Here is a 17,369-nt window from a genome sequence, read left to right as displayed (position 1 = left end):
TGGGGAACATGGGCTGGCCGGGCTGGACTCATCCTTGCCATGGCTTTAATTGAAGGCAGCCGCAAGCACATGAGTGCCTGGACACATCCACAGCATTCAGTCTGCAGTCACTGGGCAAAAGGAGAGAGGAAAGGGAAAATTAGCCCTAGCATTATTTGCTGACATTGGTCCTCTCCATGTTCAGGGGATTTAAATGAAAGCAAAATGAAGGCACTTCTGCTCTGCAAAGTAATAAAAAACATTGACTATCAGACGTGGCAACTTTCTGTAAATGTGCCCAGAGAGCTCTTGCACAGACACAGTTCTGCATCAGTTCAATACTGCCCACCTTGTATGACTGTCACAAGCACCGATCAGAGAGGGCAAGGACACCTGGGAACAGAGGAGCAGGTTGTTTGGGATGCAGATTACCTTCTTAATGTGTTTTAATATTTAGTATGTTTTTAAAATAAATATTCCATGATGTAACAAGTGGTGAAGCATTTTTAATAGCACAGCTGTGGTTGCCACAGTCTTTTCTGCAGAGCTATGAGATAACACAGAACAGCTCAGTTTGGAACAAGAGAGGAAGCTCTGCTCAGCACTGTTAGGCCAATGCATACAGGCTGGGTGTAGAATCACTCCAGCTTGGCACCGCTTTCTTATTATGACAAAAGCATTTTGTAAAGATTTCTCAATAGAATAAAAATCACATCAATTTGAATATCAATTTAGAATTATGATTCCTCACTGAGCACCAGGTAGGTTTAAGAAGCAAATTGAGTTAGTACAAAACAGGAAAAAAGTATTACCAGAGTATTTTAAGTGCTCCAACATTTAAAGTTCCTCTTGCCTGCAGAAGAGAAGGTGTCAGGGAGCGCCCACGGCAACTGTGGCACTGAGCACAGCAGGATCAGTGCCCCAGGGAGGCCCCACTGCAGCTGTGGCACTGAGCACAGGGGGATTGGCACCCCAAACTCAGCGCCCACCATCCATCTCTGGTCTCTCAGCTTTACAGATCTGCCTCCTAAACCCCCAACTGTTTTTCTCATTTCTCATTCTCTCTGTGAAAATGCACATGCTTCTAATGCTTTTAATTAAGTGATTCTTTGTAAATCTGATGTGCTGAATAAAACTGCAGTAATCCTGTACCCTAATAACTCCGTGGGCGCTACAGAAACCGCCCGAGCTTTGCTCAGCAGAACCTGGTGCTTACTGAAGGCAGTTTCAGTGTTTTACAAGACTTCAGCATCTTTTCCCTTTCTGAAACCAAATCCTTCACTTAAAACATGTTGTGTAATCTCCTGGCTATCAGGCTGCAGTAACTGCTGAGGTTAGTCAAAGGCACTAACTGGTACAGGGAGGTTTTTTTGGGGCCATAAACCCAACCCACAGCACCTTCTTCTGTGCAGGTGCTGGCAGGAGTCTGCACCAGGCAAGTGCCCATTGCAGCGACACTCCCCCATCAGTTTGCTCAAGATAGAAGAACTATTAAAAGAACCCTCAAAAATGGATGAAAATTATATAAGATTAATGCTTTTTAACTCAAAAGCTGCAATTTCAGCATGACCGTATTTTCTCTACTTTTCTACAGCAAACTTTTCCTAGTTATACTCACCACTTGTAAATGGGAAAGAAAAAAGCTCAAAGGCTGTGGGCTGCTGTATGTTCTGTGTCACATAAAGCATCTCGCTGCTCTTGCTGAACAAAAGTTGCGTGTCACATCAAAAACATGACTTGAACATCTTAATACGTCAAGCCAATTTTATGGTATGGCAACAGTTTATGCACTGTCTGCAACTTGGTAAAAAACCATGTATCTCTCTGTAAGACTTCAAAGGTCATCTTACACATTTGTTTTCAAAAGCAGCATTTCCTTAAACTTTTTAGCCACTCTCTGGTATATTCTGAAGATTTTACACAGGTATAATATAGGTTAGTTGTATTTGGAGCTTCAGAAATAAGTAATATTTATAACTGGAACCAAACTTTTAAACTTCTGCTTGGAGAAGTCACAGTAATGTTTCTCAGATCATCACGAAGTGCTGCCCTCTGGAGCCAGTAAATTGCTGTAAAACTCTAATTCACTAACTAGAAGAAATCCCACACAAAATAAAGCACTTATTTGAAATGCTGAAAAAATGTGAGCCTGTGGATTTATTACATCTAGAAGATGGCAAATTATCTACCATGGATCTCGGTATGAATCGCAGAGGAAATACCCCAAGGGGCCTCTGTTCCTTCAATTGTCCCTTTCTCCCTTCACTCAGCCTGGAACCCCACCAGCTCTCTGACACTGCCGCCACAGTGAGCTTGTTCTGGCTTACCTACCCACAAAGTTCAACACCTCAGGAGAGACAGAGCTACAACTGAGAGCAGAAAAGCCCTTTGAGAGCCCACAGCAGACAAAGGAATCAGCCAGACGGGGAGAGAAGCAGGACAGGGTCACACGTCTGCAGGCTGTGCCCCCACAGCTGGGGCGAGGGGCTGGCTGTGCAGGAAGAGGCTGGGCTGAGGAGGGGTCCCCCCAGGCTGTACCCCCAGGTGCACACCCCCGGGCCAGGGGCTGCGTGAGCCAGCGGGGATGGCAGGGGGAAGCACTCTGAAGGAAATGTTAATTCATACCTTGCTAACTCACAAATAATGCCCATTTTCCTGCTGACAGAGACCTGACAGAGACAGGTCCTTTGTTGTTGGCAATGATGTGAACTCGCGTGAGGTCTGGTAATTCCCACTGGCAACTCCAGGCACATCCCAGCCTTGAGAGCAGGTACCTTCTCCGGACCATGGTCAGGTGGAACACAAGGACAGCTCAAAGAATCAGGATATAAGTAACACAAAGAACTGCACTGAAACGTCAAAAAGGCCAGAGAATCATCTTAAAACTACAGTTACTTAAGCCACAGCACACGGACAATCCAGCTGGATGCTAAGGGAGTACCAGCACATCCACCCCAGGGCTGCCCAGGGGTGGACAGGCATGTTTTCACACCCTGGCTCTGAGTGACTGCTCAGCTCAGGTACCCACAGCCCCAGCCCCGTAAAAGGGAAAGTGTCTCAGACACCAGACCAAACTGCACAGCAGCACAGTTCAGCTGTGTGAGACTTTTCCAAACTGGTTTCCATTTGAATGGGACCTGGGTTTAAACCAACGTGTTTGGTGTCAACACAACACGAGCAGGAAGCATTTCAGAAACCGGCACGTGCAGGAACAGCTACACCTTACCCCAGACAAGAGGAAGCACATACAAACCTGGGGAAGAGTTTGGAGGGCTGCCAGGCCCTGCACTTGTCCCCCAGCTCCTTCTGGGGAGCAAACACACCCCCCAGCCAGACAGAAACAGGGACAGGGCACAACACCACACTGCTTTCACTATTAGAAAACATCCACTTTCTGCATGAATCATTTCCTTGTCCTTTTACTAAATTTAATCAAGTGGCTTTGCAAGGTTTTTGGGTTTTTCTCTTTGTTTGAAGAAAGTTTTCTCTTCATCTCTTCTTTAAATGCAACATACCAAGTACATAATACAAGTTTAGTGTCCCAAACATGAATAAAAGTAACCAAGTGTCTTGCAGGGTTCCCAAATTTAATAGAATATGAAGGAAATCCTAGAAATCTCTTCTCACACCCACATTCCTGTATTTTTATTTTCTTCTATTTCTTCTTGTTATCACCAGGAATGCTTCAGTCTCTTCTGTTTTTCCAAGAGGCCTTCCCAGACACTAGGAATGACAGGATTAAAACACGAGCACAGAAAGCAATTCAAAGGAAATGCTGAAAATGACACACATGACGCTTTCTTTTAGTTTCTTCAGTAAATGCATGTGAGCCCTTTTGTTCTGCTCAGGCCTCCTTGGGAAGAGTTTGACAGGTCCGAGGGGAGCATCCCTCTGATGAGGACCCCCAGCATGTCCAGCACGGTTGTGAACAATTCACTGAGGGTGAAGACAAGTGTTATCCCGGGGAGCTGTGGCTGCCAGGAGGCCCAGAGGTCTGAATCATGACAGAGGCCCCAAAGGCAGCTCGTCAGCACAGACTGCCAACAAAACCAGCAGGAATTACAGTGTCCAACAAAGGAAAATGCTCCGGGGAGGAGAAGTGAGAATAAAGGCTCCAGTGCTTTCCCAAATGGAGGTGTCCCCACACCAGGCTAGCACAGAACCTCTAAACCTCTAAATTCAGCAGTAACAGGATAAAAAGGTAGCAATTACATACATGCAACCTAAGCTGAAAGCTCTAAGGCCAGGAATCAGCTGTTTGAACAGTGCAGACGTCCTTGCTGGTCTGCAGATCCGCAGCCCCCGGGTGATGATGTGGAGCAGCAGCAGGGCCCAGGCTGGGGTGCACGGGGTGCTGCTCTGCACTGTGTCAAACGTGCCCCCCACCTGCCAAACCGCACCTGGTGGCAGGGCTCTGCAGGGCCCGAGCAGCACACGGCCCTTGGCTCCCTGGCAGGGAATCACCCGGAATAAAACAGCCAGCCAGCCCCCCAGAGATGGCACTCTGCAGCTCCTTGCTCCTCACCACCTCCTCCTGAGCAGCTGCTGCATCTTTTCAAAACATCAGCATAGCCTCAGGTTTTGTTACCAGTTGAGACACAGTTGCAGGTCTTCGTGCATCATCTGCCCGGCTTTGACATCGCCCTGGTACCCTTCTTCTCTCCAGTCACTGAGGAGCTAAGGAAAAACATTGGACTAAGGTTGTTCTCTTCCTGTAATGTTCTGCCTCTAAGTATTTGTGGCCTTTCAGCTATAAGGAATCATAAAAGATTATTGACCTCGTTATCCTTCTCTCTATTTAAGGCTTAGAACAGACTGAGAAAACTGATGGGAAGAAGTTAATTTGTAAAGAGCTGATATCTGCTGTCATTTGTGTGACTGCATCTTCCTGTTGCAGAAAAAAAAACAAAAAACAATCAGCTTTGTTATGCATTTCTTAGCAATATTGCTTGAAACACACTATTTCACAACTGCTAAGTCAATAAGTCTCTTGCACTGGATGCAGCTTCCCAGCAGGATCTGGTGGGGTCTCCACATGAGAAATGACCTGAAACTCAGCGAACCTGGACCAGATGCAAATCAGGGGACAACCCAGACAACGAAAGCAAAAGTGGCTGAAACCAGGGGGGAAAAAACCATCAAGGGAATGAATTTCCCTGGGATGTGGAGCTGTGCCACAGCCTGGACCTGAGCTGAGGGGCAATGTGGGAAATAACAGTGGTACCAGTTCTCACTGCCACAGCAGCTGATGGAAACTGAACTCAGAGAAAGGAGGCATGACCCACTGCTCGGGCACTGGTACATTCAGCCTGAGGAGCTGCTGGAGGCTGGAGCAGGAGAGGGTGGGAGCAGGAAGTTTGGAGCACGATGAGCAGAGGCTGTGAGTAAGCTCGAGAGAACCAAAGGACAGCTGCAGGCAGCAGCCAGTCTGGGACCAGGAATGTTGCTTTTTGCAGTATGCAAAACTCTTAAACACTCTATCTGTGCCAGCTGGAGAGGCCTAAAGAAGGACAGTTTTAAATATATACAAACTTTCTGGGATCGAGCAAGGGGCTGGGAATACATGCTCTCAGGGCTAACACCTTTATTGTTTTTCCTAGAAAGAACTGAAATCAGACTCCAGTTCATTACATTTCTCTGTAACAAATTCAGGAGAAAAGATGTATTCACACTCAAAAGAGGAACAAGGCCTCCCCATTTTCCCCTCCTGGGACTGCTCCTTTTGGCACAGCACTGTAATTTCCCTGGGTTTACAGCATCATGTGCACATAGAACTGCTGACACACACCCACCTGACAAAGGGTGCTCACGGCTCTGTGCTTGTCTTACCTGAGTAACTTGATTGTGCAGGGATGCAAGGAGCCCTTCCCTTTGCTCATCCTGACCCTAAAGGCAAGTGAGTAGCAGCGGCAGGAAAGGCTGCTGGCTCAGCAGGGACATGATTTAGGAGAAGCAAACACAGCACTTCATTAGTAAAGTTATTTTGATACTTCCCATCCTCAGTCCCCTCCTTGTTTGGTCTACCCGTTTTCCCCTGAAGTGGCACTGCTGCATCTCTGCCTGTTTCTGTTTTAGTCAATTAAAGTCTTGGCAGAGGCACTCAAGACCTTTCAGGAAGGCAGAGTCACAGCCAGCTCAGCTGCACGAGCTGGTCCTGAGATCCCCTAGCTCAGGGGGGCCCTGAGGGAGCAAGAGCTGCCTCACACCTGAAGGCCTGACCCAGGAACACAGCAGGTTATTCCAAGATTGCTCTGACTAACCAAGGATGTCACTTTGGTGGAGATAAGGCAGCTAAAAGTTTCCAATCCATGCTCATGGGTCTGAAGTAGGTCCCAAGGAAGTTTCCCCTAAAGGCTCTGATCAGAACAAGAGCTGCCCTACTTGCTCTAAAATTCCAGCATGGGCTTAATTCAATAGAATGTCTAGCATAACCCCAAGAAAGTACAAACACATTTCAGTCATCTTGGAAGAGTACTTTATTGAAGGAAAATCAATAACCATTAAGTAATTAAAGTTCTCATACATTTGGAGCTAGAGATGAGCTTAAGCTTAATTCCCAACAGGAAGCAAGTGACATAACAATGGTGGGACCTTAACAGCAAGGAAATCTCCTACAGCTACAGAAGGGAAGAGACAACAAGTGCTCTAACTGCTCCTTTACATCCCTAACATTTCCCATCACCAAGCTGCAAAGTAGCCCCTGGCAGATGGATTACAAAGCTGCCACATTTCTTCCTCTGAAACCAGTGGTATTTCATCAGACCAAACGACATGTGAACCCTCAGTAAACTCCTCCTCCACAAACACTGTTCAGCCCTGTGTGCAGGGGTTCCCCAGTGCCATACCTCTTTTGTTTCTTTCTTTCTTAGAAGATGACCCCAAGTGCTGCCCTTTCTCCAGCTCCTCTCCTACAGCTCTCAAGACCCCACCTTGAACTGAGGTGGGCAGTTTTGCAGTCAGGGGGGCCACCAGCCACACTCCTCACTGCTCAGAGGAACTAGGAGCAGAACAAACTTACTTCAGCCAAAATACCCGTGCAGATTTGTAGCCAGTTTTATCCGTTACAAGACTGGGCTGCTTCAATAAAGCAGTGATAAATTGCCTTTGGAGTCACCAGTGAGGACTGAGCAGTCACAATTTCTCATGTGCAGAAAGTTCAAGAATTGCAACTACATTTAATGTTAATCAAAACTAAATAGAAGGAACCTTCAGGTAACTTCCTGTACATTCCTGGTTCAAGTGCAAAACAGTCCAGGCACTCTACGCACAATTAAGCATCTTGTTGGCTAAAAGAATTAAAAAGGTGCTACAAAAAATGCCTTAGGAATGTCTTTTTACCATTCTGTCTTGCATGACTTGTGCCAGCATTTCTAAGAGAGTTTGGACTGAACAGGCCTATACCAGAGCTAGAAGAATTATTGCTGAGCTCAGGGGCTGCTGAAACACCTCCACTGTTTCCCTTGTGATATTATCCAAAAAGCTGCTCACTTCAGCCACGGCCCCAGACAGTGAAACAAGTACACTAGCACATTTGTGGCAAGTCTGCTCATGGACTCTGTAAACATTTAACATATTTTCTTTTCATTAAATATTTAAATCAGAAAGTTTGGAAACGAATACTCATGGGGTCCTTCATGCACTGTTTGATTAGGAGCTGCAGCTCCAAGCATGACTGTCGCAGAGTCCACTGGTCTAAGCTCTAGGGGAGAGTTTACATTACAAATGTTAACTGTTAATAATATTAACATTGAAGTCAGCACTTTACAGGTCTGAAGAAAATAAATAAATTTCATACTTTAGCACAGCATGTGCAGAAACCTCATAAGCAGATATCACAATCACTGATCTTTTTAATAGTTAATGGCATGCCAAAATAGCAGAGCACAAAGGAACAGACGTGCACTTCACAGCTTTCAGCTGACACTGTTCCTCAGTACTTCTGACCAAGCAGCAAGGAGCCCCCGTCCAGCAGCACCCCCAGGGACGCTGAGCAAGTGTCAGGGGGGCTCCTCCACCTCGCCCTGCCTCACCTGAAGGATGCTCCTGATGTCGTCACTCTTTAATGCCACGGGGATAACAGATCAGCTAAACTAGTTTCTGAGCTTGTTTGTTTGAGAGAACAGGATCCAAAATAAGATCTTTGTCTGTGCACAGCATCTCAGGTTCTTTCAAACAGGGCTCTCCAACCCACTCCCGTAAGGAGTCACATGATAGATTCACCACAGAGTTTGAAGGCAATACTAATTTTTTGGTAAGCTGAGATGGAGGTAGGAAAAACTCTTCTGTTCCGAGATAGTAGCAGGGACGTTATCAACTAACTAAAGTTAAAGTTGGGTTAATTTTTTAACCCAAATATCTTACTACTCCGAATTGTCCAAATCGGGAAACTCAACCAGAACACAAATACTGACTTACTTCAACACTCATTTTGCAGCAAAATATGTACTACACTTTTCAGACAGAATAAGGTTCTTTCTCCAGAAGAGGAGCGGTTTTAGGCGTTAGCTGCTGGCAGATCGTTCTGAGCTCCGGGCTGTGTACTTGCTCACAATGGCGGTTTCCATGGAAGCAGCTTTTCCACGGCACTCCAAAGCGCGAGAGGAACCCCGGGTTTCCTCCTCACTGAGCTCATCTAAGAAGGCTCTGACAAGGAACTGTTCACTCTCCAAAAGCTGCCACTGTTGCTGCCAGTGTCAGCATCACCTGCAGGGAGAGCTCCCAGCCTGGCCCGGCTCAAGGACGGACGGACAGACGGACGGACAGGGACTGCCAGCACCTCCAAAGGGCACCACTGACCAACGGGACATCACCAAAGTACTGGCCTCTGCCTTCACCGTGCAAAGCACCTTTTCCACGGGTATTTCAGGAGGAGGAAGAGGTTTATGCAGCTCAAACACAACCAAAGGCACCACAAGCTCACCCAGAAAAAGGCAGTGAGAGGAATTGCTTTGGCAGAGAAGGAACAGCTGAGTTACCCACTCTTCCCAGATGCCCTTTTCCCAAGTCCTACCTCTCCCTGTGATTTATTAACATTCTGAGGTTCCAGATATAAGTTTGACCAGTGGCCCCTCAATCCTACTGTGAGCCCATGCCTTTATCCAGCAAGGATGAGATGCAAGAACCTGGCAGGGAGATACTACAATGAAGAGAGTGGCACCAAGGCCACATGAACCTAAAGGCATCCCAGAATGCTCTGATAAAACTGGAGCTGCTTCCTCAGCACAGATCTGCAACAGCTACCATTTACCTGATGCTTTTCTTCAGCAAAGCCAGTAAAAATTTTGAATTACTAATGCAGGGTGCCAACAGGCTGAACTAGTGCCAAACCAAAGGCAGTTACTTGTTTGGAAAACAACACTCACCATTGGTGGAGAGCTGCTCAGAGTGATGCTTTTGCAACTTCCACAATGGCAGACACCCAGGATTTGTGGCAAAACATAGGATACTCATCTGAGACCCTGTTTCCTCTCTATATTTGAGAGGGACTTGCCTGAGTTTAAATGTACTGGGACTCGGGGGCGGAGGTCGGGGTCAACATCTGAAATAGTCACATGTGCCTACAGCTCTCCACTGGGGCCGGCTCACCAGGGAAATCTGTCTTTGACCTGGAGTCTGCACTCCCCACGTGCTCCCTGCAGGAGCAGGACAGCAGCCACATTCCTCCCTTGTTCTCAGGGTTTTCTTTCCCAGGAGCATTCCCGCAGAAGTGAACCAGCATGAGCTGCTTCCCACACAGACACTGGCATAAACACATCACACAGGACTCTGCACACCCTTACCAAGCACCAAAATTGCTTTCAGGACTGCAAACACAGCTCCCACTTCGATGCTGCTGTGACCAGCAGCCAAGAGGTGACAATCACAAAAAGAAAGAATTCCAGGAAATAATTTCTCTGTAGCAAGAAGAGGAAATCTTGTAAAAAATAGGTGTTTTTTACCAACTAACATTTCCTTTGTACAAAATCCTCCTCAGCTAGAACAGCTACAGAAGCTCAAGAACTGAATCTTCTGACACTGAAACTGCAACCTGACAGGTAAGTGATTAATTCAGCTGGGATATGTGGTTATGATGGATTAATATCAAAATAAGCTGTGGGCACTGAAACAGAAAAAGGAGCCTGTGGGTTCACTCTGCCCATGTGAACAGTGAACTTCACCACAATGAGACACTGAAGCCTATGTTGGTTTTGACACCACAGATTTAGGAAATTACTTCCCTTACCTCACCTGCATGACAAATGAGGCAAAATTAAGTGCTGTAAATGCTTGAAATCACACTTACACTCCATTTCCATGTAAGGCTCCCAAAGAGCACAGTGTGTATCCCTGTTAGTGCTTCTGCCACTGCCCTTCTCAACACTGCCAGGTGTAGAGAATGAGTAAGCTTCAGCAAATTCCTGTAGCCTCCTGCATCCAAACCATTTCCTAAATAATTAAGATTATTGGTATCAACTCCTCAGTAGTGAAACTTCTGCAATTTTGAACTTGCACTGTGGATATTTTCACCTGTGAAAATATGCAGCCATCAAGCAACAGCTATGGGTTCGCTTTCTGCAATGGAAGGATGAGGCAGCTGGCAGCTCACCTGTTTGCTGGGGAAAGGGGCACACCTGGGGTTGTCCTGAAGGGGTGCAGGAGCAACTGGCAGGTCATCCTTGCCCCAGGCTCAGCATCCGAGTCCTCACAGGCTGTGGGAGGGGGGATGTGGGCATAAGGATCTGCCCAGGACCTCACAAGTCCCCGTGCCAGGCCTGGAAATGTTTCTCCTCCCAGCCCCATTTCAATGGAAATGCAATGATTTCAGCAAGAGAAATTAGCATTTATGGCCTTGAGTCGTCAAAAAAACAGGAAAAGAACAGCAGGATTTTTGATAAGCAAGAGCATGGAGCAGGCAGGACAGAGATGTGTGTGAGGCACCCAGCCCAGGGACAGAGGTGTGTGAGGCACTTCTCCCCAGCTCCCTGCCACTGTGACAGGTCACTGCAAGACCCTTCACCTGGCCCAGCCACCAGGAGGGGGACGAGCCACAAAATCAACCGGCATTAAAGAATTTCACTTCAGAGGTCCCATAGGGTGTAATGTGGGATTTGGGGCATGATTCAGGGTTATGTAACAGCTTGAGAAACAGCAGAGTTGACTCAGCCCAGTGCAAGTTATGCTCCCTCTATTCTAGAGTGAAACTTGTTTGGCTGCATTTAGACGTTCCCTTCTGTGCTCTTACAAAACTGCTTCCTCTCAGCTGCTCTGCCCTGCCAAGGATGCCCCACACTCCAGAGAATCACAGACTGCTTTGGGTTGGAAGGAACTTGAAAGCTCATCCCATTCCACCCCTGCCGTGGCAGGGACACCTCCCACTGTCCCAGGTGCTCCAAGCCCCAGTGTCCAGCCTGGCCTTGGGCACTGCCAGGGATCCAGGGGCACCACAGCTGCTCTGAGCACCTGTGCCAGGGCCTGCCCACCCTGCCAGGGAAGAATGCCCTCTTCATATCCAATGTAAACCGAGCCTCTGCTAGTTTAAAGCCATTCCCCCAATAAAAAACTCTTACTGCTTTTAAAAAACAGATTTTTCAAAATTCTATGTATACAAAATCCATAATCTACAAATTACACATTTAATAAATGAAGCACCCATTGTAACAGGAGGCAATGATCTAATGCAGAGCCTTCCCTCATTTTCAGACTTCAAACAGGCAAAGATTGTCCTGAGCTGTTCAGTCCCAAACAGCAGAACTGCTGATACCAAACTGCTCCTGGCTGTCTGACAGCGAGTGCCTGCTGCTCCTTCCTCCCTTCTGAGAAACTACACAGACTGCTTTAACAAAGGAACCCCGAGTTCTTTATACATTTTCAGCAACAGGGATGAAAGTGAAAATGATTGCAAACAAAAGCCCCAGAACAAACAGGTAGAAGGGATGTCTGCAGAGCCCACAACCCAGGGCTCACCTGCTGCAGTCCTGCTGCCCCACGCACACGCCCAGCAGAGCTGCCCTGGCACCCAGGACCTTGCCCAGCATCGAGGAGTTAACGCTGGGAGCTGAGGGGTTCTCCAGGAAATCCAGCATGAGCTCCGGGTCCCACAGCAAGCTGGAGTTTGAAGGCTGAATGCTGCTGCAGATCGTCTGCTCCGCCTTGGAACACGCACGGCTGGGGACCAAAACCAGAGCTGCCTGCAAATGCACATGGCAGAAAAGCTGCTGGCATGGCAAAATCCTGGCTGGTTAGCACTGCATACACATTTAAAAATCCTGGCTGGTCAGCACTGCATGCACATTTTCAAGCTCATTTTGGATAAGCAGCATCTACCAGATAATAAGGCTGATACACTTAGTTCGTTCAAGTTTTCCTGCAAACAAAGTCTTGAATTTCCAAATCACTTCTTGGACATTCCTAGGACTGAAATTGTGAGCAGCTGCGTAAGGCCCAACATCCTCCTCCCCAGCATCTTCCTGGGACATCAGGTATCCCTGCAGGGCACATAACCTCATTTCCCAACACTGCTACCCCCTTCAGGTCCCATGACCCCGTGAGCTGCAGTGCAGCAGAGGGAATTCATCAAGGAGAAATGAGAACATTTATCCAAATTATAAGCTACATTTGATAATAAGGTGATTTAACAGACAGGGTCTGGAAATCAGTAAATAGAAAAAAGATACTTAAATCTCATATTTTGACATTAATGATTACACAAAAGGGCAATAATTGTCCCAGGCCAGGAACACCAATATGTGGTTTTCTTGAGGGGAAAAATAGGTGTTAGTGAGGAATGCAAATTTCACACCCAAAATATTCCAAGGAGCATTTGTCTCCAGCATAAGGTTTAATATCACAGGAACAAATGTCACTAATTAGCCCAAATGGGAAGACTTCCTCATTATAGGAAAGAATCTATGAATTTAAGTTAACTTAAAATGTGTCCTGCAGCCCTGGGACTCCCTGTCACTGCCAGCCCTTGCCCCCACATCCTGATACCCCAGGGCAGGAGGATGAGGTCATTAGCAGGGTAATTAATTACAAGAAGGACAGTGCCTGATGTTAACCATCTGCTCTGACAGCCAGTGCACAGCAAAGACACAAATCCAGTGAGTGCTCCACTCTGAGACAGCACTTGCACCAGAAGCAATACTGAAGGAGTGGTCAGGAGATGGAATCGTTTAAAAAAGTGAAAGAATTATTTTAAAAGAGGAAGTTTAGGGAAGATAAGTAACTGTTCCAGGCACATGAAACCAAACAAACCCCTCCCTCACTGAGACACACTCAGAAGACACTGCAGAGGAGACCAGAGCACAGCAATCCACAGAGGGTGAGTCTCTACATGTGAGCATTTGTGAATTGTAATTTATTATTGCTTCAAACTGACTGAGAGAAACAGCTGGGCTTACAGCAACCCAGAAAGGAGCTGAAAATGTTGCTGTGAACGTGCAGTGGGGTTGAGTATTTGGAAAGGAGACCAACAAGAATGTAACGTTATTATGTTAAATATAGCTGTTTCAAAATGTATATACACATTTTATTAACAGTTTTCAGGAATTTCTAACTCCACTTGATAAAAAAAAGGTGCCTCCAAACAAGTTCTGTGTATCATCTCTTTGACAAACTATTTAATACCTCGTATTATTACTAGACGCTGTTCTGACTTGTTATTGTAGATTAACGTTAACAAAACTTGTTATTTTTGTTGTGTTACAGAACTTTAGCTTGTAAGCAGAAGAAATTAACATAGAGCTCAGACACTTGTGTAGTTCTATAACTTCTATTTCTTTTTCCTGGTGTTTCTGATTAAATGCTACTGCTGCCAGGTGTCTGTAAATCTATTAAAATATTGTTACTGAGAAATACTTTCCTGCTCCCTATGAAATGGAACCACAAATCTGAACTATGCAGACCCAAACTAGGGACACAGACCAGGAGGGAAAACAGCAACTGGGGCAGTTTGTGAGTATCACAAGAGGTGGATTTGCATCTGAAAGGTTTCTATTCCTCTTTTACAAAGTAAAAGTCAAAAATATGGCATACGGGAACCTAATTATTTTGTAACTTAAAAATCAAGGAACTGAACATGAAGCATAAAACTTCACAAACTCAAACACGTTTGTGCCTCTCCCCGCATCAAAGGAAAGCTTTACAGAGCACTACAGCTGCGGCAGCTGAGATTTTGCAGGTTTTCCATCCAGCACTGCCTGTACCGCAGCCGAGGTACCCCAGAACCGAACCAGGCGCCCCCAGCCCCCGAGGGAAGCGGGGCGAGGCGGGTCCGATGCCGCAGGGTTCGGCTGCACCGAGAGGGTCCCGAGCTGCGGGCAGAGCAGCCCCTGGGCTGACCCAGACGGGAGCGGGCTCAGCCCCGGCTCCCCGAGCACAGCCCCGGGACCGAGCATCCTCCAGGACCGCACACCCTCCGGGGACCGAGCATCCCGCGGGGACCGAGCATCCTCCAGGACCGCACATCCCCGGGACTGAACATCCCGCGGGGACCGCACATCCCATCCCCGGGACCGAACATCCCCCGGGACCGAACATCCCCCGGGCACCGCACATCCCCCGGGCACCGCACATCCCCCGGGGGACTGCACATCCCCCGGGCACCGCCCGCTGCCCTGGCACGGGCAGAGGAGCTGCATCAGTGAAGCGAAGGCTGCAAAGGCCACGGCGATTTCCACGGGATGCAAAGCAAAGGGAAACCCCAGCAGCCCGCAGCAGTCTGTGAGCGGGGTGACAGCAATTCCTTCACCACCCACCTGAACAGGTCTCCAAACTTGCTCCTAAGGTGGCTGCAGGACACGTCCAGGTTGCACAGGTAAGCTAAAATGCACCGTTCTGGAGAGGAGCACTCAGAGGGATTCACAGTGTGCTTCACCACCCCGCACAACCTGCAAACAAAACCAGCCCGAGCTTGTCCCAGTGCAGCTGAGAAACGTGTCCCACACTGTCACAGATCACACCGACCCCTCCGTCAGCTGGGGAAGGTCACAGACCCGCATCAGGCTCACGCCACATCTGGTGTCACCTGTGGCAGAGCCCAGGGAGCCCAGGGGCAGGAGATCAGGATGCCACCCCCTCCTTGGCCAAGGCTACAACGGGAGGGGGTGCCAGCAGCCCCTGGCAGTGGGGCACAGGCTGTGGAGGCAAACCGTCCTCCCCACGACCCTGAGCTCACCTACAGCCCCCCAGCAGCACTGCCACACCTGCTACCTGAACCCAGAGGCTTTTTCTGCTGAACAGAGACCAAATCCACTCTTTGGAAAGGCACAGCTGCCAGCAAGCCTTGGAAGAGCTGCGCAGTCTGCAGGAGCTGAGGAGGAGGAGGCAGGCCACCCTGCAGACACACAGCCCGTCATGCAGCTCAGCTCGTTCAGCAGCTGAGAGCACACACACAAACAGCAAACGGAAAGTAATGCCAAGCACCTAAAACAGGAGCAATAAATACCCCCCAAAAACATTAAGGATAAAATGTGTGGCAAACAAAAATGCAATTCGCTAGAGAACAAGGAGAAGAGGGAGCTAAATAAATGGTTAAAGTAGAAAAACCATCCCTCAGAGCTACTCCTCAGAAATCCAGTATTTCAGGCAATCAGATTTGTTACTGAGTAATATGATGGTTCGGTCCAAAACAGCAAAGACCATCCTAACATCCTTTGTGCTAAAATAATGTAGAATTTTATTAATTTTGAAAGATTTAAAAATGAAATGCATGCATTGATTCTCCACAACTATCACAGTACAACAGAATGGGGAAGTGCCCAGCATTCTGTTTCAGAAGACAGGAAACTGAAACAGACACAAGCACATGGCATCACATCTGGGGAATCTGCAGTCCAGATCTTGGGGCTTTTCTGGCTTCATAGAAAATGTACTGCAAATTTGTCCTGACAAGGCTCCTTAAAATGAACTCTGCTCACCTGTGCTGCAAAGTCTATAATCCACTGATGTTCAGTGCTGGCCCCAGGAGATCGAAGATGAGCTGGATGTCGTGAGCCAAGGGCAGGTGATATGATGTTCCTGAGGCAAAGCTGTTGATCTGCTCGAGGGCATTGCTGGAGATCTGGGAACAGGAGCGTCAGAAGTCAGAGGGGACTGAGGGCTCCTCAGGTACAGCAGCACCCCAAAGGGCACCATTTGCCACACTACCTGAGATGTCACCTGATGTTGATCAAAATAGGACAACTGCTGCAGTTTTGTGAGCTGGTCTCCTCTGGTTTGGTCTTTCTGGCCTTCTGTCCTTCATCCTCAACTCAACAGATATAAAAGCTTACCTCAGTAATTTTATATTTAATGGAGCCCTAGCATGTTTCCATTGTTGCTGATTTAAAAGACAATAAAAATCTTAGTAAAGGTTTACTCATGACTAGACAAACCCTCCTTGCCCCAGTTTTCCATTATAATTGGGACAGATACACCAGAGCATGAGACACTGTCAGAGCTACTCTGAGGTTATCCCACCTCAAAGAGGTGACACTCCAGAAGAGCTGCAAGCAGGCACTCAGTGCCACCAGGAGGGTAAGGGATGTGGATCACTCACATTCCAGGCTTTAGCCCAACACAAGTGTTTGCAGCCAGGTGCTCCAATGGAAAACTGGGATTTGTGGTGGCTGTTGGTCGTCCCCAGGCACCACGGGGCAGGGCAGCAGCTCAGCCCTCTCCCAGTGACTGCCAGGCAGAGGAAAACCAAATTATGGTTGTGGATGGTGTGCACGGCTCCAGACAACGTGCTGAGCTCCCAGCGCCCCACAGCAGGGTTAGAGCATTTACCACCCATTTCTGTAGTGCTCTTCTTGTTCAGGATTTGAGGGTGTCTTTGGTAACCTCCTTCAGCTGATCCTCGCTTCACCACGCTCCGTACCCACCCCATAAAGGAGAACCATGCGCTGGTTACCCTCACGGCTCCAGGATTCACCCTGAAAACAGCAGATACAGCTGAAGTCTCTGCCCGGCCCTGGCATCACCTGTGGAAACCTGTGGGGAAACAACCAACTGTGCCACAAAAACATCTCCCGTGGCTGTCACCAGGGAGGAAATGGTGCCAAAGGGAAGCACTGCAGAGTGGGGTAAAAACACAGAAGGGAAAATGCAATCTGCTATTACGATTTCTGTGTGTATTTACAAGGACAGAGCCCAGGGACACAAACGCCCCTCCAAACTGTCCCCTGGATCAATACTCTGCAGCACATCAGTAAACAGAAGACAGATGTTTAGAAACTGTGACACTTACTACATACAAATCCATTGAAAAAAAGATGCAACTCCAAAAGTGGTGTCTTGCACATCCCAAAGAAATTGAAATATGTGTAGTTTATTTCGTTGTAACTGTTTATATTTAGTCTTTCAATTACATGTATATATCATATAATGTTGACTTACTGTATGTAGCTTAAAACTTGAAGCACTGTTCTACA

At 47.5% G+C, this 17,369-nt stretch overlaps 1 protein-coding gene across 1 annotated transcript in view; it reads right to left on the bottom strand.

The window, feature by feature from the left end:
* Positions 1-2,424: 2,424 nt before the first annotated feature.
* MED12L (mediator complex subunit 12L) overlaps positions 2,425-17,369 on the bottom strand; it is a 68,486-nt gene continuing 53,541 nt past the window's right edge. The window contains 27 exon segments of the mRNA XM_068200074.1: positions 2,425-2,507; positions 2,510-2,545; positions 3,768-3,830; positions 3,833-3,953; positions 4,261-4,365; positions 4,416-4,428; positions 4,568-4,656; positions 5,809-5,924; positions 6,819-6,976; positions 7,299-7,413; positions 7,416-7,487; positions 7,603-7,676; positions 8,036-8,173; positions 8,486-8,510; positions 8,513-8,650; positions 8,653-8,682; positions 9,759-9,872; positions 10,565-10,595; positions 10,597-10,667; positions 11,975-12,123; positions 14,715-14,846; positions 15,894-16,018; positions 16,105-16,160; positions 16,163-16,207; positions 16,726-16,758; positions 16,761-16,793; positions 16,796-16,871. Coding sequence (XP_068056175.1) covers positions 2,425-2,507; positions 2,510-2,545; positions 3,768-3,830; positions 3,833-3,953; positions 4,261-4,365; positions 4,416-4,428; positions 4,568-4,656; positions 5,809-5,924; positions 6,819-6,976; positions 7,299-7,413; positions 7,416-7,487; positions 7,603-7,676; positions 8,036-8,173; positions 8,486-8,510; positions 8,513-8,650; positions 8,653-8,682; positions 9,759-9,872; positions 10,565-10,595; positions 10,597-10,667; positions 11,975-12,123; positions 14,715-14,846; positions 15,894-16,018; positions 16,105-16,160; positions 16,163-16,207; positions 16,726-16,758; positions 16,761-16,793; positions 16,796-16,871 — 2,241 coding nt within the window.

Source organism: Anomalospiza imberbis, chromosome 10 (assembly GCF_031753505.1).
Source record: "Anomalospiza imberbis isolate Cuckoo-Finch-1a 21T00152 chromosome 10, ASM3175350v1, whole genome shotgun sequence".
Classification (NCBI taxonomy): Eukaryota; Metazoa; Chordata; class Aves; order Passeriformes; family Viduidae; genus Anomalospiza; species Anomalospiza imberbis.
Note: the sequence above shows the minus strand (reverse complement) of the source record. Positions and strands in the feature narration are given on the sequence as shown.